We start from the raw sequence: 21,984 nt of genomic DNA on the forward strand, positions 1-21,984 counted from the left end.
CATTGTCCCAGGTGCCCCTTCCCCCCATGCAACGGGACACCCTGGCTGGTGCCCCAAGCGCTTCCTCAGGATGTTGAAATGGGTCCGTGCAGCACTGGCACGAAGTCCCCGCCCCCCATTTGCCTTCCTGGGGGGGTTTAGGATGTTTTGGTGGCCCTGCCTGGGGGCGGCATGGAAAAGGGCAAGATCAGCCTGGCGCTATTTTGGGAGCAGGGGCTTGGCCGAGAGGGTTTGGCTCTGCAAGGGAGCAGCAGGGGAAACTGCACCTAGCAGCAGGGGCAGAGCCTCCCGGGAGCCTGCTGAGTCCCGAGCCCAGCTCCGGCCGTGCTGGTGCTTGGTGTTGAGGTGGAGGATGCTGTTGGCAGCTGGAGGAGCAGATTCCCCAGGCGCAGGGAGGAATTCTCAGGGCAAGTGTTAGCGCTTCATCTGCAGCCGAGGGATTTGCAGCCTCCTTGTGCCAGCCCAGAAGCCCCACTGGCCCCATAAACCAGGCTAGAATCTCCTATGGAAGAGACCCACTGCTCCCACCCAGGGACAGATGTTGAGGGCTAAAGGGGTCAGCACCCAGGGACCTGGGGGACAGAGACCTGGTGGCAGCTCCTGGCACCGTGGACAGGGCACCGGGGGGGACAATGCCCACCAAGGGCCCTGAGCAGTGGCTGCGCCTCCATAAATAACCCCCCCATGCCAGGGCAGTGGAGGCAGTGGTGGGCACGGGGCCACGGGCCTTTGTATTGTCATCATCCCTGGCGTGAGCGGGGGGACAGGTGGCAAGCGCTGACCCCGCTGCCATCCCAAACCTCCGCCAACCCCCGGGACGGCTCTGGGCTCCCCCTCTCAAGTCCCATGGAAATGGGCAGACAGGTTTTATTGTGGCAGTGAGGACTAGCAGAGGGTGCAGGACAGGGTGCAGAGGGCCCCCCTGCCTGAGGCAGGGCACAGACAGCATCTGGCCAAGTCGGTGCTGGGCGTCCCTGGCGCTGTAAGAATATGTTTGATATTTAGTTGGTTTTCCAATAAAACAACCTAATATCAAACATATCAGACAGAGACAGGAGGTGGGAGGACCCGGAGCTCAGCTGCCTGTAAGAGAAAGAGAAGAGTAAGCCGAGAGCTGGGGCGGGGGTGGTATCCAGGTATAACCCCTGAGGGACTGCAGAGGCAGCACCCAGCCTCACCTCAGTGCCTGGAGCCTGCTGGGCTACTGTGCCGGTACTGGGGTGCTCGGGATGCAGTGCTGGAGCAGGAGGCGTCCTGTGGCTGGGATAAAGCCGGAGCAGGGCAGTGCAGCATGGTCTCCTGGCATGGCATGTCAGGGCACACCACGACGTGCACTTGGCAGGCATCGCTGGCGCCAAAGGGACCCCACATCCATCACCATCTTACCTGGGCTGGCGTGGGGGACTCTGCTGCGCTCTGGCTCAGAGGTCGCCTGGCTGCCCTTTATAACTGCGCTCGGCTGCACCAAGCAGAGGGACGTGGCCAGCAATAGCCCTGGCCCCACACACGTGGCCTCGTTACCATTAATTACTACCCATTGACGTCCCCCTGCCCCCTCCATGGACCCCCGTGCCCTTGCCGCCCAGCACTGCTGGTCGATGCGGTCGATGGCCCCACGCCGCCTGCTCCTGCCTCTGGTCACACTCCCTGTCATTAGCGGGGCTGTCAATACTGGGGGGCCAGCCCTGGCCTGCAGGCCCTGTGCCACCAAGGGGCTGCACATGACCCTGCCCAAGGACGAGCCCCATTGACACAGGGGAGTTGTGCCCCACATCCCCTTGCTTTGGGGCTGCTGGAGCTCACTGGAGTATCTCTTCTGAGGAGCAGCTGGAGGGGCTGCCTGTCACCCTGCCGCATCCATGTTGAGGATGTGGCCCCACTCGTGCTGGATGACAGAGGCAGGACCCCAACCCACACTGAGATAGCTGTTGGGACCAGGGTGGTGGAGTCCAGCCACAAGAGCACATGGGATATCCTGGAATGCTGGAAGCACAGCCTCCCCATACCACAGCAGTGCTTCGCTGCAGGGGGACGCATCAACCTTGGGAATGGCACTGGGGGCTTTGTGGGGGCTCAAGCTTTGGGGGACCAATGAGACAGGACATGGGGGAACCAGAGTCCTGAGTGCCATGAGAAGGACAGGGGCACAGCCTGGCCTTGGGAGTCAGGGGCTTCAGCCCCCTGAGGTGGCCACACGATGAGGTGGCAGTGGGGACGGCAGGGACACACGTGGCAGCAGCAGTGCCAGAGCCGGGGGCGCGTGTGTGGCAGTGGGTGATGTGATGCAGCCCGACAGCCGAGCTAATGAAGGGCCATGGCGGGGGGTGCTGGCCCAGCGGCCCCCAGCCCTGTCAATAAGCAGAGCCAGGGCAGGCACTGATGGGCCCTGGGGCCGGGAGACACCAAGGTCGGGCACAGGCAGCAGGGATGGGAGGTGGGGGACAGAGCCCTCCCAGCAGCAGAGCAGACAGGGATCCTGGGGTGCCTGGATGGCAAGTGGGGACAGGGAGCATTGCACACAGCCCAGCCAGGCTCCTCTCCCGGCTGCCGCAGGGCTGTGCCGCATGGGCAGGAGCACCGTGGCACACGGCACGGCACAGCAGAACCTGTGCTGGGACAGGGACCCAGTGCAGAGCACCCAGTCTGGTGAGGCATGCTGGCCGTGCTGCCATCTCCTGGCGTGGCCATGGGCGAGACAAAGCGTGCAGGATCCAGGACACCGAGGATTGCAGGCAACATGTCTGGATCCCAGCCACAGGAACTGTGCTGGGCTGTGTCTTTCCTGCACTGCTGCCCTGGGCTGTCCCATGCCTCACATGCAGCAGACGCAGCCTGTTGCTCAACATGTTTTATTCTCAGTCAGGAGCTGGGCGATGCACTGGGCTGAGCACTCAGAGCCGCTCCACGTAGAAGGCTTTCCCCAGCTGGCGCAGCTCCTGCTGGTGCTGCAGGTGCTCATCCAGGAGGAGCTGGCACAGGGCGTCTCGGCGGATCTGCCGGGTCAAGGGGCTGTACTGAACCCCCACATCCCCCTGGCTCACCAGCACTGGGAGATATTGTCCCCCAGGACATAGTGGAGCAGGACAAAGGGGGCACCCACCCCTGGCAGCACAGGGCTAGGGGACCTCAGCTGTACCCAACCAATGCCCAGCCTCACCACTGCCTGCTCCCTGCCTGCAAGGTACAGCTCCAACTCCACACGCTTCTTCAGCCGCGACTCCATGATCCATTGCAGCACCCCATGGGACGACGCCCAGCACTGTGGGTGCTCCCTGGCCTCCTGCCCACAGCTACTGAAACACAGGGTGGGCAGGTCAGGGATGCAGAGATGTTCCCCCCAGCCTGCCCTGTGCTAGGGCTCCCCATCGCCCACAGATGCCCAGCACGGGGGATTCATCCCCCAGGGCACTTTTCTGGCTCTACCTCTCCAGGAGCCTTGCTCCAGCATTCCCATTCGCCTGGACCTGCAAACAAAGAGCATGTTTGCGTGGCCTGGGGTTTAACCTGCACCAGGGCACACTGCAGCCCACTGTCCCCACCTGCTCCCAGGAGAGCTTCCATCCTCCCAACCCCTGTCCCGCCTGACCTCCTCCTGCTGCAGTGAGGAGCTCTGGCTGTTTGGCCCTGCCATGGCCAGTGCCACAGGGACCCTGCGAGGCCACGGTGCTAATGGAGTGCTGTGGCAGTAACGGCACCCTGGTTACAGTAACAGCCTCCCAGTTACTGCCATGGTGGCACCCTGGTTACTGTAACTGCATGCCAGTTACTGCCAGGGTGTCTCAGCTAACACAGCAGTGATGGCAGCATCCTGGCTACCATTAATGTTATTCTGGTTACTTTGTAGCAGCTTCAGGAGGGAAAGGGGGGGATGCAGCCTGGGATCGGGTAGGGATGGGCCCCTGCAGTCAGAGGCCGGTGGCACGCATCCTACTTGGGCTGAACTGTCATTTTATTAAACAGTAATTAAAAAGTGCCGAGGTCTGTACCCTCCACTCTGTGTCGCCCACGCCACAGTGACGGGTGAGCTGCCGGCGCTGCCCTCAGCCTGACAGAACGCAGACTCAAGGTGGGGGCCACGAGCTTTCAGCCCCAGGAGCTCGGCAGATGCTGGCATGCGAGGCGCTGGTGAGAGTGGGAGCAAACACCCCCTTGGCAGGACAGACGGGACATTTAACACTGCTTTGTCCACTCAAGACGTCCCCAAATGCCCAGGTGCAGGAGAATGAGTAGAAACCTCAGCCCAAAGCGGTAGCTCAGCCATGGTGCTAAGAACAGGCACCAAACTATTTCTACCCCATCCAGGCTCACAGGCAGGCTGGGCACAAAGGGCTGACAGCAGGAACAATGACGTGTTCACCCTTCGGAAAAAAACAGACAAGTGGCTCCAGTGCCCAAGACCCAGATGGACAGGACGGACAAACATCAGTTCCCACCAGCTGCCGCAGGGAAGGACGGGCGGAGGGGAGCGCTGGCTGGGATCCATGTCTTTATAAATAAGCTCAAGCTCATCAGTTTATTCACAGGGTCCAAGACAGTGCAGGACTCAAAGCCTGGAGCGTGATAAGCCTGCGGCAGAGAAGGCCATGGGGCTGATCCCCACGGGCTCCGCAGCTCCAGAATGGGCTCCTGGTGAGGGCCAAACTCCAGCAGCTGGAATGGAGCCCCCGCCGAGTGATGACCTCCAACGTGGTGTGAGGGGGAGATCTGTGAGCACAGCTGGTTCCTCTCAGTGCTGCCTGCACTGCAGCCCAGACCCGCCCAGCACACCCACTGCACCAGGCCCCCACACGCTCACAGGGTGCTCTCCAGCGTGTTGTAGTTGTCCTTGAAACTCTTCAGCTCCAGGAAGTGTTTGGCACGTTTGCTCTTCTGGCTGGAAGGCAAGTAAGTGACCTGGATGGTGGTGGGGTTGGAGACTTCAGGGGACAGGGTGAGGTCTTTCACTGCTGACTGGTGCTGCCGCTGGCTGCTGCCCCCCCGGGCCTTGGTCCTGTGGGCAGAGAAGAGGCACCATCACTGCTGCTGCCACCCCAGAGGAGCTGGTATCTATTTGCCCAACACGAAGCAAATCTGCTTTTGTGATGACAGCGCTCACTGACATCTTGAAATCTAAGGCCAGAGGTTCTGTGCAAGTCCCTGACTCAAAGTGGTTGGGGACAAGCAGGAATGTCGACTGTGACCATGGAACAAACCAAAAACTGCAGTAACACATGGGCTGCATGGAAGGAGTGAACCCAGAGGGACAGATAGGCACAGAAAGCCCCTGTCTCAGATGATGGCTGTGCCCCAAAACCCATCTCTGTTCACACCTCCCCACAGGCTCCTGGGGCCCAGGAACCCACCACCACACCTGGGCAGCAGCACTTACATGTTTGCCAGTTCGTTCAGAGCTTCCTGGTACTTCAGATATTCAATTTTCCCAAAGACCTGGAAACAAACGGAAAAGACCATGGAACACCCAGCTAAAGTTATGGCATGACCTCAATCCTGACAGCATGGCAGAGCACAGGAATGCCCTATGGGGCCAGCAGTGCCCCACCAGCACTCACCCCGGTGCCATAGCGAGCGCTCTCATAGCCATCCAGCAAGGTGTCAATCAAGGCTTTGCGGATGCCTTTGAAGGAGGTGCTGGAATTCCGCAGTTCCAGCAAGTAGGCACAGAAGTTCTTCCCTATTAAAGACTTTGGGTACCGGCCCTCTACTTGAAATGGGATTTCTGGAAAAAGTCACAACACAACAGCTGAAGCGCAGGTAAAAATGCTTGTGCTCATCCCTATGGTCAGGAACCACTGGCAGGATAAACTTCTGTCCATGCCCACTGCCTCCATTTGGCAACTGCCCCAGCACATGGAGCGTGCCAACCCTCAGATCACCAGCGGAAATGACTGCTACTCCCCAGTGACCAACTGGAGCCTCCCCATGGGGCTGCTGGCACCCTCCTTCAGGGTCTCTCTGCACCCTTCTGCTCCCACTCTTGCCCTCGGCTCCCTTACCCGATGTCCTGATTGCATCCAGTGCCTTCATCCTGTACAGGTAGTTATAGCAGCCTGGTAAAGGGAAAGCACAAACTGAGATCTCTGCAAACCTTGGATCCCTCCAAGAGGAAAACAGGAGCAGAGACACCAGCTCATGTGACAGGACACCAACAGGAGCAGCCAAAGGTGTGACTTGGCCCCAGGGGAACAAGTGCGGGACGGTACCTCTGGGACGGTACCTGGTGTCTCCAGCTGCAGGAGCCGGCCGTCGTCCTCTGCCAGCAGCTGTGGCTCATACTTGATGTCCTGCACCCTTGACAGTCGAATGTCAATCTCTTCCTTTAAATCCTATACAGCAAGAAAAAAGCCAGCACGTTTACAGAGCACTCTATTTGTGGGATCAAAAGGATAAGAACAGGCCCTAGATAAACTGCTCCCTCCCCACTGCCCATCACCACTCCGAGGTGGCAGCTCTGACGCTGGAGCAGCTCTCACCTGTCCCTTCAGGCATGGATGGGCACGTGGGCGTAGGGAAAGTAGGGTACCCACCTTGGGTGCATGCTGTCCCACAGGCACGTGGGGGCCACGGCGGGACTTCATGGCAAAGCGCATGATCTGGCGTTTCACGAAGATGAACAGCAGCACAAAGACCTGAGGAGCCACAGGGGGTGGGGGTCAGGCATGCGCTGGGGGGGATCTCACAGCCAGCCTGTGCCCAGCTCCTCCGACCCCGGCGAGCACAGGGGTCCCTGTTCAGCCCACTAGGAGCCCCACGGACACTCAGGCCAGCCCCACACCCTCCCAGTCTCTATAGAGGCTGCCACTCACGTCCTCTCCCCGCCCCACCGACCCCAGGAGCCCACGGGCACTCCAGCCCAGCCCCATGAGGGCCCTGAGCCCGACTCCGAGGGGCTCGCCACAGACAGTCCGGGACGTGTCTCACGGGAGCCTCACGGACTCCTCGGGCCCGGACCCACAGGAGCTCCACGGCCGCGCCAGGATCAGCCTCGCGGGGGCTCCACGGACTCGCGTGGTCCGGCTCCGCGGACACTCCGGGCCGCAGAGACACGCCAGCCTGTCCCGCCCCGTCCCGCCCCGCCCCGTCCCGCCGGGCCTCACCAGGCTGCCGTAAGCCATGACCAGCACCACGTTGACCCCCGAGAGCCAGTTGCTGCCGGCCCCCGCCATGCCCGGCCCGGCGCGGGGCCGCACAACATGGCGGCCACAGCGCCGCCCTGCGCCCGCACCACGTGACCAGAGGGGGACCTCAATCACGTGATCCATACGGGGCCGCCGCAGCGCCCCCGCGCGCGTCACGTGCTCGGCGCGGGCAGCCCCGCCCCGCCCGGTCACGTGCTGGGGGCGGGGTCGGGGGAGTTGTCAGTGCGGGCGGACCCAGGTAAAGTTGCGGCGGCGGCGGCGGCGGCTCCGGTACCGCGCGGCCCCCGAACCCGCCCCCACCGGCTCCCGCCGCCGCCCCCTGCCTGCCCGGCCTCGCCGCCTCCCACTCGCCCGCCCCCGCTGCGTCCGGTGCCCCGGGGGCGGCTCAGAGTCCCGCCGCCGCCGCCGCTGGGCCCCGCGCGGCCTAGTGGGCCGGGTCGTAGCCGGGGGCTGGCGTAGCGCGCGGCCGCCGCAGGTGAGGCGGGCGGGCGGGCCGGGTGCGGGCGGGGGGGGTGAAATGGCGGCCGCGGCCATGAGGGCGGAAGCGGCCCGAACTCGCCCGCCTCTCCGTTGCGGGCCTGGCCTGGCGCCGCCGTGGGGGCTCCCGCCCGGCCCCGCCGGCGCCCTCCAGTTCGGTCCGGTCTGTCGCCCCATTGTGTGCCACGGACTGGGCCGCGGGGTCGGGCGGCTCCGACCCTGCCGCGCTCTCGGGGCCCGCCCGTCCCCGCCGCTGCCGGCGGTAACAATGGGAGCCGTGCTCCCGCCCTGCCGGGCTCCTTGCGGGCCGCCAGGCCCGCTGCTGCCGCTGCTCCTCGGTGGCGCCCCGGGGGCCGTGGCCGGGGTGGTTCCACTGCCCACGTGAAATTCCCGGGCAACAGCGGTTCGGGGGTCCTGGAGGAGCCCCGGCCCGCGAGTGCCGCCCTGGTCCACGTCCCTCCATCCCGGTCTGGGGGCTCTGCTTGTGTCCTCCGGCCCGGGAGACTCCCCAGCAAAGCGCTGCCCGTCGATTACCAAGTCGGGGTCTCTGATGGCATATCCGGGAGCATCTCCCTAAAAGCTTGTGCTTTGCATACACGGGATGACTCGGTTTGCGGCCGCCATGTCTTTGCTCCGGGGAAAAACTTCTCACATTGATAATCCTCTTTTGGGTCCTTGTTCTGTTCTGCCCCACGTTGCAGGAAAAGCTTTGCCCTCTCTGGCCTTTTCCTTTGGGGCTTTGGAGCTTTTTGCACATGTTAATTAAGCTTTGTCGGAATGGGATGAAAATACCATTTTCCTGTATTAACACATCAGGGAAACTGAGACTGGGATGTGCCAGGGCAAGCGGCAGCCAGCAGCTCTGGCACAGCCACGAGACCCACAGATCATGGTTCTGAAACTGTAACTTATCTAACGTTTCTAATAAAATGAACAGTTTGTTACATTTTTGTATCCCCTCGTTTTCTGGAGACTCCACACTTCACTTGTGTAGTTGAGACTCTCCTCTTTAGGCCTGGTGGGTAGGCAATGGTGTGGTCTGAGAAGGAGAGGGGGTAACAGCAAATATCTCATTTGATGCAGCATCTTTGACCTGAGGGTGTTGTAACCTGTAACTGTGAAACTTATTGTTTTCCCTAAGCCCTGTCCAGGTGCAGCACTGACCTGAGGTGTGGGCACTGCTCCGTTTAACCCTGGTGCTCCAGTGTGGACTGGTCACCACTCCCTTTGGCTGGAGCTGCCCTTTTTTCCTTTTGGTGCATGTGTGCAAGTTTGCTCTTTCAAAAGAAGAGGTGAAATGCTTTTGATGAGAAAATCTTTGACCGGGGAAACTTGTGTGCAGCTGCAGGGCCAGCAGAGGCATTGGGACAGCCACGTTTTGCAGTTTAATGCTGCCAATGAGCTGGGCTCAAGTTCCCCCACTGAGGAACGAGTTACCAGTAGCTGAGTCCTCTTTCCTCAAGGTAGCTGTGGGGTCTGCATGGGGACACCCCCTCACCTGACAGCCTCAGCAGAGTCAGGGCCTGGCTGAGGTTTTGATTGTAGATATTTTTCTTAGGGGTTTTTTGCATGTTAAAGGACAAATGCTTGTGTTTCTGGTGGCAGTGATGCAGCTGGGCAGGGCGGAGCATGGCAGCTGCTGAACAATGCCTGGGCACTGCACAAGGTTCAGATTCTGTCTGCTGGACCTGTGGCCCAGGGATGTTGCAGGTTGGGTTCCTGCAGATGCACAGAATCGCTTTCCTCTGGGCCTGTGGTTCTGCTGCCAGGTTGGTTTAATATAACAAGCTGTTTGTGCATGAGACTTGGAACTGAAAGAAGGCAAAAATAAATATATACTATGGCAAAGAAGCCTGCACAGAGGGGATGGCTGGGGATAGGAAGCTTTTTCTGCTCTGCCTTGGCAGAAGCCCAGGCTTGGTGCTCTTCCCCCATACCTCAGGGGTTCCTGGTGGCTGCACAGGTAGCTTGGATTGTTTCCTGATAAGGGACCTTGGCACTGTATAGCTGTAAAACTGTGGTGTTACGTTACCATGAGGCATGGGTGGCCATGAAGGGGGAAGTTTGGAGGTTTTATGGGGAGCTGCAGGAGCAATTGCACAGAAACTTGCCTACAGAGGAAGGCCAGGCACTGGTGGGAGCAGGCATGGGGTTGTGTGTCCAGTGTAGAGGCATTGTTAGGGCCTCCCTGCTCTCAAAAGGATTTCTTACCCAGTTGTGTACTTGCAAACTCCAACAGAAGATTCCCCAGCTTTTCCTTGGCTATTTGCTAATGCTGCTTCTGAGCTTCCCTACCTGGCACACAGCATTTCTCTCTCTGTGCTGCCCTGCTCGTGTACAGCAGTGTTTTGGATGGGATCCTGCAGGTCTGATTGTCTTGCTAAGCTTTTCTGCCTGCTCCTACGCTCTGTCTGTGGCTCCTTCCCGTGTCCCAGGTGTCTGCCTGGGACACAGCAGCAGGTCCTGCTGCTTTGGGGTCTTATTGATGAAATACAAAAATGTGAACTGTGTGATTATTGAAATTTCAGGGGCTCAGAAGCTGTGAGTCCTCACAAGTGCCGTGGGATGTCTCTCATATCCTTTTTACCTGGAAGGCACTAGAGAGGATAAAACCTCAGTGCTAATCCCTTTCTAACACCCCCTGCCCTGAGGCCCAGTGTGAGGTTAGAAAACTCTGCTTGCTTTGGACACTCAAACTCTTCTTAGGACTTTTTGCCTCAAGCAGTTGTCTAACAGTGTTACTGGCTGATATTCCTTGTAATTCCTTCTTGTTCACTTTTTGGTATGTTTTTAATCCAGAATACTAAAAAAAACTTAATTTTTCCAGTTTGGGGGAATCAATTAAATAAGCAAAAATAGGCAGGTGCTGCAAGGACAGGCTTTCTTTAAAACAAAAATTCCACAGACCTGTAGCACCACTTATTACTGGAGCATTTTTGCTTCCCCTGCCCTGCTTTGAAGGCAAGAAAGGAGAAGGGAAAGTAGCTGATGTGTCTGAGGCTCTGAGATGCTCTGTCCTCCAAGTGACGTTTCTTTGAAACTTTCGTCAAGCATTCCTGCTCCATTTGATGGCCACAGCCTCAACTTGGGCTCATGGCAGATCTGTGCCCACTCATGCATGTGTTTCAACAAGAAGTTGTTAAACTCTTCCCCTCAAGTCCAGGGAATGGCTTCAAACTGAAGGAGGGTCAATCTAGATTACCTAAGAGGTTTTTTAAGATGAGGGTTGTGGGGCCCTGGCACAGGCTGCCCAGAGAAGCTGTGGCTGCCCCGTGCCTGGAAGTGTTCAGGGTTGGATGGGGCTTTGAGCAGCCTGGGCTAGTGGAAGGTGTCCCTGCCATGGCAGGGGGGGTGGAACTGGATGAGCTTTAAGGTCCCTTCCAACCCAAACCAGTGTGTGAGTATGATTCTACTTCTACTCCTGGGGCCTGATTGCTCCCACGTGGATGCAGGTGATGCACCATTTGGAACACTCTGCCATGGTATCTGGTGAGAAACCTCAGGAAGTACAAGTGGCTGTTTTGTGTTGGGAGCACATGGTGCTGGCTGCCTGGCTCGCTGTGGTTTTAGGGAGGTGGTGGGGAGGGTTGGGGTCTGCAGCAGTCATTCTGGCTCTGTTGCCCACGTGATTGTTCAGTCTCAGTGCTGCCTTTTGTTTTTGGTATCTAACAGTCTGTTCTCTCTTCTCCCCTGACCCACCACAGAGTTCAACCTTGTAAATACTGTTATTTGTATATACTGTAAATGATGACATCGGTGGGCACTAACCGAGCCCGGGGGAGCTGGGAGCAGACACAGACACAGAGCCAGACGCAGCACAAGCAGCGGCCGCAGGTAAGGGCAGTGGCCATGGAAACCAGGTAGCTTGTAGTGGAGACCTGGCACTCCTGCGGGGTCCGGTGCTAACAGCGGGGCCGCCTAACGAGCTCCCCATGTCACAAGGTGCTGCTGCCAGAGCCAGGTTAATTGGGCAGCTGCTGGTGCTGGGGTTTCCATGTCTGTGCCTCCAAGTGGGAGCTGCTGCTGAGATTTGGTTTTACTTCCATTTGTCCATCCCTCACACACTTTAATGAATGCAAGAAGCCACCTGCAGTGGGTCTTGGTGGTCTCGTGGTGGTAAGATCTGCTCCAAAACAGATATGGTTTGGGTGGCTGCTGCTCATCTGGTGCCATGAGGCCGTTCAACAGTATATCCCTTTCTTCCAGACTCCTTTCTCCTTTTTCATCTCACTTTCCCTGGAGTTTTCCTTCTCTTTGCTATACTGATTCCTTTCCAGAGTTTCCAGGGAACTTGGGGTAGCAGAATGGCCTTTGGAGGATGGTTTGGAAAATTGCCACTCTGACTGTGTGCTCTTTCTCTCTCTGATTTCTTTAGGCTACTGCAGAACAGATTCGACTTGCACAGATGATTTCGGACCACAATGATGCTGACTTTGAGGAGAAGGTGAAACAAGTGAGTGTGGAAAATGAAGGTGAACTCTGACAGGAAGGCGAGATCAATATTGGGAGTACTGTGAATGCTGGGGGCATGGGAGGGACACACCTGGCTGCTCACCTGAATTTCCTTGGACTGGCTTCATAAAGTTGTGTCATAGCATGGTTTAGGTCAGCAGGAATGTTATATCCAGTTCTACCCCTGTGCTATGGTGATATCTTCCACTATCCCAAGTTGTGCCAAGCTTTGTCCAATCTGGCCTTGAACACTTCCATGGATGGGGCAGTCACAGCTGCTCTGCACACCCTGTGCCAGGGCCTCGCCACTATCACAGGGAAAAATTCCTTCCCAATATCCCATCTAACCCTGCCCTCTGGCAGTGTGAAGCCATTCCCCCTTGTCCTGCCACTCCAGGCCCTTGTCCAGAGTCCCATTCCAGCTCTCCTGGAGCCCCTTTAGGCCCTGGAAGGTGCTCTAAGGTCACCCTGGAGCCTTTACTTCTCCAGGCTCAACACCCCCAGCTCTCCCAGCCTGTCTCCAGAGCAGAGAGGCTGCAGCCCCTGGATCATCTCCATGGCCTCCTCTGGACTCACTCCAGCAGCTCCATGTCCTTCCTGTGGTGGGGCCCCAGAGCTGGAGGCAGCTCTGCAGGGGGGTCTCAGCAGAGCAGAGGGGCAGAATCCCCCCCCCTTTCACATGCTGCCCACACTGCTGGGGATGAGCCTCGGACAGCATTGGCTTTCTGGGCTCCCAGTGCACATGGCTGGGTCATGTTAACTCACACCCCCAAGTCCTCCTCAGAGCTGTTCTCCATCCATTCTCCCCCAGCTTGTGCTTGTGTTTGGTGTTGCCTTGATGCAGGTGCAGCAACTTCTGTCTTGCTGACCTTTTAGTTTGTTTCTACAGGTAACAGTGTTATCCTGAGAAAAGGAGTTTGTAGGTTGGGTCATGGTGAAACAATGGTAACTCAAAAATTCACACCTTCAGTCACTTGTTGAGGAACATAATTAAGCTGAGAAGGCTGGGGAGATTCCCTAGCCCTTCAATTTTTTGTTGAAGGGTTTCTGGTTTGGGATTCAACTTGCTTGCCTCCTGAGACATCCATAGAAATTTTGGTGCCATCTTGGCTTGGAGCATGCTGACCATGGTGTTGTCTTCTCTACAGCTGATCGACATCACAGGCAAGAACCAGGACGAGTGTGTGATTGCTCTGCATGACTGCAACGGAGATGTCAACAGAGCCATCAATGTGCTGCTGGAGGGCAATCCGGACACGGTAGGATTAGGTCCTGTAAATCTGGTGAGGCCTAGTTCAGTGTAACTGCATATTTGGAGGTGAGGCATCCAGTAATGTCAAGATAAGGAGAGCCACTATGACTGACTAGTTCCACAGGAGCATGCACAGTGTGACTGTCACCTGGCTGCTGAACGCTGCTCTCTGTGGGCTTGCACAGGCTGTGAGAATGGCCCTAGGCTTGAAGGAATAGAAGAGAAAATGCCCTAAGTAATTTCCTTTCTATTACTTTTGAATTCAAGCAGTTCAACAATAGTACAGTGGCATCTGTTTGTGCTTTCACACCACTGAGTGTGAAGGAGCTTACCTTTCCCCATGAGGGCTGAGTGACCTGCACTGAAAGGCAGGTGTGTGTCAGCTGTGGTTCCTTTCTGTCAGAGTAACGTGGTTTTTGTGTCTCTGGCCCTAAAGATTCACTTCTCAGTGCTGCACCGACTGGCTTCTGTGCTGCTGCCTGTGCCACGGTTTCGAGGGCCTTTTTGCTGTTTGTTGTTGTGGAGTTGGGCTTGGCTGCTGTTTCTCATGCAGGTGCTTGTCTCAGGCAAGCTGAGGTCAGCCAAAGAATGAGAGTGCTTGTTTAGGAGGAACCTTCTGCCTGCATGCAGGGTGTCATTCCTTTTGTGACCAAGACAGCAGAGATGCTGTTACAGCCCAAGAAAAAGCCTACAAATGTCAGATCCTTCCAAACCGCTGCTTATCTCACATGTCCTCCTGGCAGCCTGGTTTGATTGGAGCCAACTCAACTCTGAGTTGAGGGTCTAAATATCATTTTAGAATATTATGCTTTAGCTCATTTTTTTGCCTGTGATAAGCCCTGGGGGTATGTGGATGAGCTGGACATCTCAGATTATGTTTTGTATATTGCAGCTGCTCCCCAGTGGCTGGTTCTCTGCTTGGTTTGGCCTCAGCCAAGTTCTGTACAACACACATATGTGTTCCTCCTTGTCTTTGGAAAGCCCCTTCCGTTGTCAACTGAATAAAATAGCTTTTGGAAAATCCTTTTTAGAAAAGAGAATGATAGGGATGTGCATTGCTGAGGCACAGCTCAGCCACAACTGTATCCTCTTCCACACGTCTTGTAATCAGTGTCTTCTACTCAGAGAACAAACCCCTGCTATCACAGCAATTTAATTGCCTGGAGAAACACATTGCTCATGAGAGTAGCATCCAGTACAGTGTAGCAGCACCTCCTTTATTGGATCAGCAGCACGAGGTCCTGTAGGGTAGGGCCATGGAGAAGCAGGCAAGGGAGCTGGCGGAGGAAGTGCTGGGCTGCCACTGCTCCAGCCCGGTGGCCTTGCAGTCACTGAGCACAGGCAGCCCTTGCACTGCCATTGGTCAAGCACCTTGGAGCTGCTTCTGGCCTGGATCCAGTTTGTGCAGCAATCCCAGAAAGGGGATTTTCTTATAAGAAACAGACCTGTTAATTGCTTGGGTGCTAATGTACTGTATTTCAAACAGTAAAGGAGCAGGTATGATCTTAGCATTGGATTAGATTTGGTTAAAAAATGTTTACTTGGAATACTATAATTTTAAAGCTTATTTCTGAGCCAGATACCTACGGAGAAAGACTTTGGAAGCCTTGGGTTTGATGGCAGTTTGTGCCACTATGTTGTTGGGGTTTTTGTCACTGTCCCTACATGCTGCCATTCAAACCCAGCTGTTGATTTGTCTGCCAGTTGTGTTTTCAGGCGATTGTCAATGACTTAAGACTATTTTTAATAGTTCCAACAGTGTGCAGCATCAGTTTAAGGGTATGAAACCACTGCAACTGTCAGAAAATACATGGGTGCAGGCCCACGGCAGTGAGCTGAGGCATACTTAATATTTTGCAGTTGAACTTGCCTGTTGGATAAATTCTATGATGTTTCTCTCCATCTGAGCTGATGTTTAGGGGAGGGGTTTTGTTAATCACTTTGCATCTATGGAAAGAACTTACCCCAAAGGTTGACTGCATATCACTGTGAAACATTTACCTGGGTTATTCTGAGAGCTCCTGGTGACCTGTGTGAAACAGCAGGCTTTTTTTCCCCTAAGCAAGGTAAATTTATCCATGCTTTGAACTCCAGAAGTATCATGCCCTCTCTATTGAAGAATTTTAGTAGATCTTAGCAGAAATAGAATAACTCATCTCCTGTTACCTCAAACTGCATGCCAGTCAACTGTCGGAAAGCTTGGCTTGAAGGAAGATGATGTGCTGTGTGTAGGCTGATAGACTCCTTAAAAAAAAATTGATCTGGAAACCATTTTTGCAGAGACCCCTGTAGCATGTTTAAATCTTTGTGTATTTGCACCTTTCATTGATCAAACTGTGATTAATTTCTTTCCCCTCTGCAAACCTTCAGCATTCCTGGGAAATGGTTGGGAAGAAGAAGGGTGTCTCAGGACAGAAGGAGAGTGGACAGACAGAGCCCAGTGAAGAAAGCAAAGAAAACCGGGATCGGGAGCGGGATTTCAGCAGACGACGTGGTGGGCTGCCGAGGCGAGGGCGAGGTGCCACCCGTGGAAGAGAGTGTATGGACCTGCCCTTTATTAAACCCCAAACTCTCACCCCAAAGCACTTTGTGCTGCATAACAGCTGTCAGTAAAGCTTTTCAGGCAGACACATCTGTGAGGAAAACCACCGTGTGTGTGTGTGTGTGTTTATCTGTTTAATGCTCCCCTGTCTGAGATGATTCTTTGGGTGATGCCCTCACAACCATCAGCTTAAATCAAAAGTTCAGGGAGCATGTGTGGTCCCCCACACAGCCACTACATTTTGGGGTTTGAGGTCTGGTTTGAGTATCCCCCCTAAAGCAGGATGAGTCTTGAAATTGTCTTTGCATTGTTCTGTCTTTCAGTTCGGGGCCAGGAAAATGGACTAGATGGTGGTAAGAGTGGAGGATCTTCTGGAAGAGGCACGGAAAGAGGGAGGCGGGGACGTGGCCGAGGCCGAGGTACACACGGGATGTGAGGTCCAAGGGGGTGGGAGGAGAGGAATGACATCAGTGTATCTCTCTCCCATGAGGTTCCAGAGCCTCTTTTATGGGAGGAATTGCCAAACTGAAAGTATGCACTTGATGTTTCTGTTCTCAGGCTTACTTTTAGTGCCTACATGTTGCATTCCTATCCTAAAGATGCTAGAAACAGCACCTAGTTCTTGCATCCCATCTGCGGAGTTAGAAAAAAAATTGTGCTTTATTACAGAGGTGGGAGGTTGAAAAACTCAAGGTTGACTATTTTAGCAGGTGGGCCAATGGCTATTAGTAACAGAACCTGCATCCACATCATTCTTGCACATGTACCTGAGCACCACCACTGGCTTGGGCTTTAAATACTTGGGGCAGAAATTAATCTAACCCCAAAATCTGCTGCTTAGGAATTGTAGCCAAGGTCACATACTGCAGAAATCAGAACCTGGGGTCCAGTACTTTACAGCCAGCTGGAAAGCTCATCTGAGCCTGGAATGATGCATTGCTAGTTGTGCTGCCAGCCAGCTGAGGTCACTCCCATACATGGAAAGATGTTCATGGCAATCCCATCAACCCAGGAAGATCCTCTCCACTTTCATATTCTGGGCATCAGAACTCTGTATGTTGTTGAAGTGTTTCTTTCCCAGTGACGTAGAGCCAAGGGACTAGCAGTGCATGTGTATGTATTTACAGGTGGCTCTGGACGGCGAGGGGGAAGGTTTTCTGCCCAAGGCATGGGGTAAGCTTCACTGACCCAAACCACAGCAAAAATATAAAAGTCTGTGCATGGATAGTACTGTTTGTGTCAGTCATTTCTGTTCCCATTTTCCCTTTTTTTTTTTTTTTGTTGTTAATAAGGCCCAAACTGCATCATAGTAACTTAAATTTGGGATGGCTGGTGTAGCTGAAGCATCTCTCTGCTGAGAGAGCTGCCTTGTGAGATGTGTTATGGTCTGAATAAAATCAATTCCTTTCAAAATGCTTTGACAGAGTGAACTTTTCCATCCTTGTATTTCTTACAGAACTTTCAACCCAGCTGACTATGCCGAGCCGGCCAGCACGGATGAGAACTACGGGAATAGCAACAACAACACGTGGAACAACACTGGGAGCTTTGAGCCAGATGATGGCACAAGTAAGTGTCTTCACATGCGTGTGTGCTGGTTTGTATTGAGTGGATTTTGCATCCATCCAGTTGCAATGAGGACATTCTAGGCAGGTCTTAGGCTCAGGGATGGAGGAACGGGTTGTTGGTTCAGAGATGGATTTCGGTGAACCTGACACTTTGCACCCTTTGCACATTGGAAATGGGAGCTGGATGACTGCTCCGGGTTGAGCTTGTGGGTGCTGTTGCCCAACAGAGGCACAGGAACACTTGCCTCTATTTGTTTTCCTGTAGAAACCATGCTACAGTTTGGAAAAGTGTTTTTTGTAAACTGTAGTGTGATAAGCAGATCCCAGCTCTCCCAGTGTTTGGTGCATCCTCCAGAGCATATTACTTGGAGTCAGATGTATTGCTCTTGATTTTGATACTGGGAGCATTCTTTCTTTCATGGTCATCTTGCTCAAACCATGGTGGGATAGGACTTGGTTACAGAAACGAGCTGAAAGCAATTCTTCTTCCTTCCCTGTTTGAACCAAACATGTTTGCTGGGTGATTCTGAACACCCAGCTTCCCCTGCACATTCTCCTGCATTGGAAAACTGTTGCTCTGGGTTTTGTTTCATGTACACACAATATTGAGCCACAGGTGAACTCAGATTTTGCAGTGTGCTAATGGGACAGTCACAGTCCTTGACTGTAAGTAGCCTATTGGGAGGGGCTCATTGGTGGTTTTGTTGTCTTTTTTATGGAGCAATCTTGCACCACTGCAAAGTCAAACTATTTTTCCACAATTACTGAATGTTGAAGTAAATAACACATCTTGGGTGTTAGCAGCATCCACAGCTGTGTTAATGATGCTTTAGGCCACTTCCATACTTCTTGGTTTTGCTGAAAAACTGATAGGTTTTGAAAGAGAGAATTAAAGTCCCATAAACTGGGATACCTTTTACTTCATACTGTTAGTGTCAGGGAGAGGGGTGGGGATGGTTCGTTTGTGTTTTCATGGGTTTTGTTTGGTTTTTTCCCTTCTGAAAACAGCTGTTGTGGAAGGAGGGTGTTCTTGTGAAACACCAGCAGACAGAGTGATCACCTTGGCAGCTGAGAAGGGGTTTTAAATACCAGAGGGAGTAGTGTGGGAATGTGTTAGGGGCAGTGGATGTGCTTGCCTCCTCAGAAAAAGGGATGAGAGTGGACAAGCTCTGTGCTGGAAGTTTAACTGTCTAGTGGGAGCAGGTTTGTGCATGGATGGTTTTCTTTTTCCTGTGTTGGTGTTTGGTGGAATAAAGTGGGCTAGAGTGTGGTTAGGGGGAACTGAAGATTTTTCTAATGAACAGCTCAAATTTGCTCTAGTACTACAATACAGCTGTAAAGTTTATTATGCAATTCAACTGGTCACCTGTGTTGTGTGTGGTTGTTTTGTTTCCATTTTAGTAGCCACAGGCATCTCTTTAAATTAATAATATCCACAGGTACAATGTGACTGGTGTACATGGGGGCAATGAAACTCACCTTCACTTCTTTAAGTCAAAATTTCACCGGTTGTCTTTCTTTTCTTTTTTTTTTTTTTTGTTTCAGGACTTGATTTCATTGGGGGTGAGGGGTCAAATTATCCCCGAAAATTTGACACTGCTCCTGGTACGATACATCCAGGTGCACTAACTGCCCCGGATACCTTTACTTTATAGCTTTTTTTAAAAAATCTGAAATATCTGTGGATATGTCATTCTTCTCTCTCTTAATTTGTTCATTTTAATTAATATTTGACGTTTGTTCTGACTGTGCTTTTACTAACGCTGACACCTTGAATGTAAATTGGGAGAGGCTAACACCAATTCCTGTGGATTATGCAAATTTTAACTTCAGCCATTGCTTCTCAATGCCAGAGCAGCTCTGTGTCCGCTGCACAGAGTATCCCACCCGAGGGCAGGAAGTGTGAGGCAGCTCAGTCATATTCCTTTTGTCTCACATCCTGAAAGCTGTGACTTGCTGTTGTCCCTGTGCCATTCCCCTGGTCTCCCTGCTGTCCCTGCTTAGGGTCACGACACAGCTGCAAGGGCAATTGGTCTGGCTGAACTCTCTCTGTGCTTTGCCTCCACTTATGGCTGCTGCTGTGTGAGCAGTGCCTAATGGCTGCTCTGGCTTGCTCGGGCTGCCTGGCTGCTCCTCTTCACCTCCCTGCAGTTGGAGATGATGTTGGATTTTGAGATGACAGGGATGCTTGATAGCAAAGCTGCTCCGTGCCTGGTCACTTGGTTTCCTGTTCTTACACCATTATACCTTAGGAGGCCAAGAGGTGCCCGTGAGATGATGCAGTTTGCCTTATCTCTATAGAATTCCATTCATGTTCATAATAAGGCCAACATCGTGTTTTAACTGTCTCCTCCATCTAGCCTGAGATCTTGAAGTTGAGGCTAAGGGACCTTCTAGAAGAACTTGCCACTTGAGTCTTGAAGGAGGAGAAGTGTTGAGGCCGAGAGTGTCTCTCGCAAGGACCTGAAGGCAGGCAGACATGTGGAGTGCTTCTGCTGTGTTGGAGCATTTCCTGGTTCTCACCTCAGGGTTGTCAATCTTTAACTTCCACAGGCAGCACAAGGCCATCTGCCCCAGCACTGCCATTGTGGTTTTGCTGCCCTTTGGCTTTGTTTGGATTAACATTCCTTTGAGGTGCAGAGTGGGGGCCGTTGGGTCTGTTGCCTTCCCAGTGCAGGGTGCCAAGCCTGGATCCAGTCCTTGAGAGGCTGGGCTGTGGGAGGAGCAAGCTGAGTCTCTTATCTCCCAGTTTAAAACTAAGAGCATATTTGGGGAGGGATGTGAAAAACTTGGAGACACAAGGGGATCTTTTTTCCTTAACCACATTCATATTTGCACATGTTGTTGGCTTAATTTTATTTTCTCCTCTTTTTTTTTGCTTTGAGGAGCTTAAAGACCAGCAGCTCTTTGAAGGGCTTTCTGAAAGCAGAGAGGAAGGCTTCCTGTTCAGAAGACCATCCTTCTGAAATGGTGTTAGAAGGCTCAGGGTATTGCTTGTGTTGCAGCTCTCCCCTTCAAAAGAGCTTGATGGAGAGTGATGCAGTTGCTTTCTTTAAAAAAACTTCCCGTGCTGTGCTAGTTGGGAGCTTTCTGGAGAGTTCCTGGTGAATACCTGGTTATACATTGCAGGTCTTTGATTCTCCATCTGCCCCTTTGTGTGCAGGGAGCTCGAGCTGTGCTGAGTCAGTGTCTGGTATTGAGGAGTAGACTTGCTGGGAAAGCCCTGTCAATGGCTGCTCTTCATCTGCAGGGTTTCCTTCTGCTTTTAGTGCTGCTTTGCTTTTCTTCTTATTTTCCCCAAACAAACAAGACTTAAGAGTCCTATGCTGTGTTCCTGCATGCACAAACTCTTCTTGGGGCAGCTCTCCTGTCTTCCTGCTCTCTGGGCCAGCTGCAGGTACATTCAGCTCCTACTTCACCTCTTGGGTAAGACTTGGGCTAGAATGATCCTCCTGATCCATGGAAATCTGGAAAGCAGCCTTCCCACTGCTGCTGTGAGGGCACCAAAAATCTAAGGATTGGGGAAATTTAGGTTTCTAAACTGCAGATGTGTTTTGTATTGAACGTGTTGATGGTTCTGGCTGTGGAGGAAGGGGTAGTGTGCCTTAAGACTCCTGGTGTTCTGGCAGGTGATATTGTATTAATATCTGTATTTCAAACTTGAATATATAAAAAACTAAATCCTGGGAGACTTCTTGAATTGGCTCAACTAGTCAAACAAACCAAAAGAGTAATGAAAAAAGAAAGAATAATTCAGTGATAGTTATTTCATGCACTAAATCCCTCAGTTCTAGACAAGTGGTTGTTTAAATACACACTTAAAGTCTATATGGGGAGATCTGTGTCCTGCAGAAGAACTCAGAATGTTCTCCTTCCCCACGTGCTGTGTTTTATGCTGTAAAAGAGCTGATACCAACTTGTTCCATCCACTAAGTGTCTTTAGGATTAACCCTGTTGGCACTCTCAAATTTTGTTGATCTGGTTTGTGTGGACTGAAAACAAGCTGCGCAAAATGGGGCTGACTTTATGCTCTGAGATTTTTGGGGATGTGAAAGCTCCTGCTCTCTTCCCAAACCAAATTTTAGTTGTTAAATGGAGTCTGAAACTAGCACATAATATTCAAAATACAGAGGTTAAACTGTGATGGAAGCGAGGGCTGGAACAAGTTGAAAATGCAGCCAGGCAAAACTCTTACTTTCTGGTAAATTTTACTCGCTTAAATTGCGCTGTGTTGGATTGCAGCTGAGGTTTTTCCCAATTTTCTCCCTGGTACTTCAAGCTGCAGACTTTGAGCGTATCTCTGAAGCTGGTCACAGAAAATGCAGGAACTGCTTAGTCCCTTAAATTTTCTTTTCTGAATCCCATTTGCCTTTGCACAGGAGGTTCTGGTGGGCTGAGGTTTCAAGACTTTTTTTTTGTCAGGGGAAAGATGAATCATGGGAATGGTTCAGTTATCCTTAAGTTTTATAAAAACTTGAGGTTTACCTGGGTGGTGAGATCCTGTGCCAGAGCTAGCAGGAGGCCTGTGAGGGAGGTGCTCTGTCTGAGCTGCTGGGG

General features: G+C 53.1%; 2 protein-coding genes across 5 annotated transcripts in view; one reads left to right on the forward strand and one right to left on the reverse strand.

The window, feature by feature from the left end:
- Positions 1 to 4,494: 4,494 nt before the first annotated feature.
- Positions 4,495 to 7,240, reverse strand: C25H1orf43 (chromosome 25 C1orf43 homolog). The gene is made up of 7 exons (XM_068995371.1): positions 7,095 to 7,240; positions 6,525 to 6,626; positions 6,215 to 6,323; positions 5,994 to 6,047; positions 5,550 to 5,716; positions 5,369 to 5,427; positions 4,495 to 4,990 (listed from the first exon to the last, which is right to left on the reverse strand). The coding sequence occupies exons 1-7, from the start codon at positions 7,161 to 7,163 to the stop codon at positions 4,792 to 4,794; spliced, it is 759 nt and encodes a 252-aa protein (XP_068851472.1). The 5' UTR covers positions 7,164 to 7,240; the 3' UTR covers positions 4,495 to 4,791.
- Positions 7,241 to 7,338: 98 nt separating this feature from the next.
- Positions 7,339 to 21,984, forward strand: part of UBAP2L (ubiquitin associated protein 2 like) — a 30,290-nt gene continuing 15,644 nt past the window's right edge. Inside the window, exons 1-9 of one of the 4 annotated variants that reach the window (XM_068995511.1) lie at positions 7,339 to 7,374; positions 11,318 to 11,447; positions 11,989 to 12,066; positions 13,214 to 13,324; positions 15,688 to 15,856; positions 16,183 to 16,278; positions 16,987 to 17,032; positions 17,316 to 17,428; positions 18,973 to 19,032. In XM_068995511.1, the coding sequence (XP_068851612.1) occupies positions 11,358 to 11,447; positions 11,989 to 12,066; positions 13,214 to 13,324; positions 15,688 to 15,856; positions 16,183 to 16,278; positions 16,987 to 17,032; positions 17,316 to 17,428; positions 18,973 to 19,032 (763 nt within the window). In that variant the 5' untranslated portion in view covers positions 7,339 to 7,374; positions 11,318 to 11,357. Of the gene's footprint in view, positions 7,375 to 7,455; positions 7,612 to 7,653; positions 11,448 to 11,988; positions 12,067 to 13,213; positions 13,325 to 15,687; positions 15,857 to 16,182; positions 16,279 to 16,986; positions 17,033 to 17,315; positions 17,429 to 18,972; positions 19,033 to 21,984 lie in introns of those variants that run through there. The other 3 variants (XM_068995512.1, XM_068995510.1, XM_068995513.1) reach the window with 3 other exon arrangements.

This window comes from Aphelocoma coerulescens, chromosome 25 (assembly GCF_041296385.1).
Source record: "Aphelocoma coerulescens isolate FSJ_1873_10779 chromosome 25, UR_Acoe_1.0, whole genome shotgun sequence".
NCBI classification, from domain to species: Eukaryota; Metazoa; Chordata; class Aves; order Passeriformes; family Corvidae; genus Aphelocoma; species Aphelocoma coerulescens.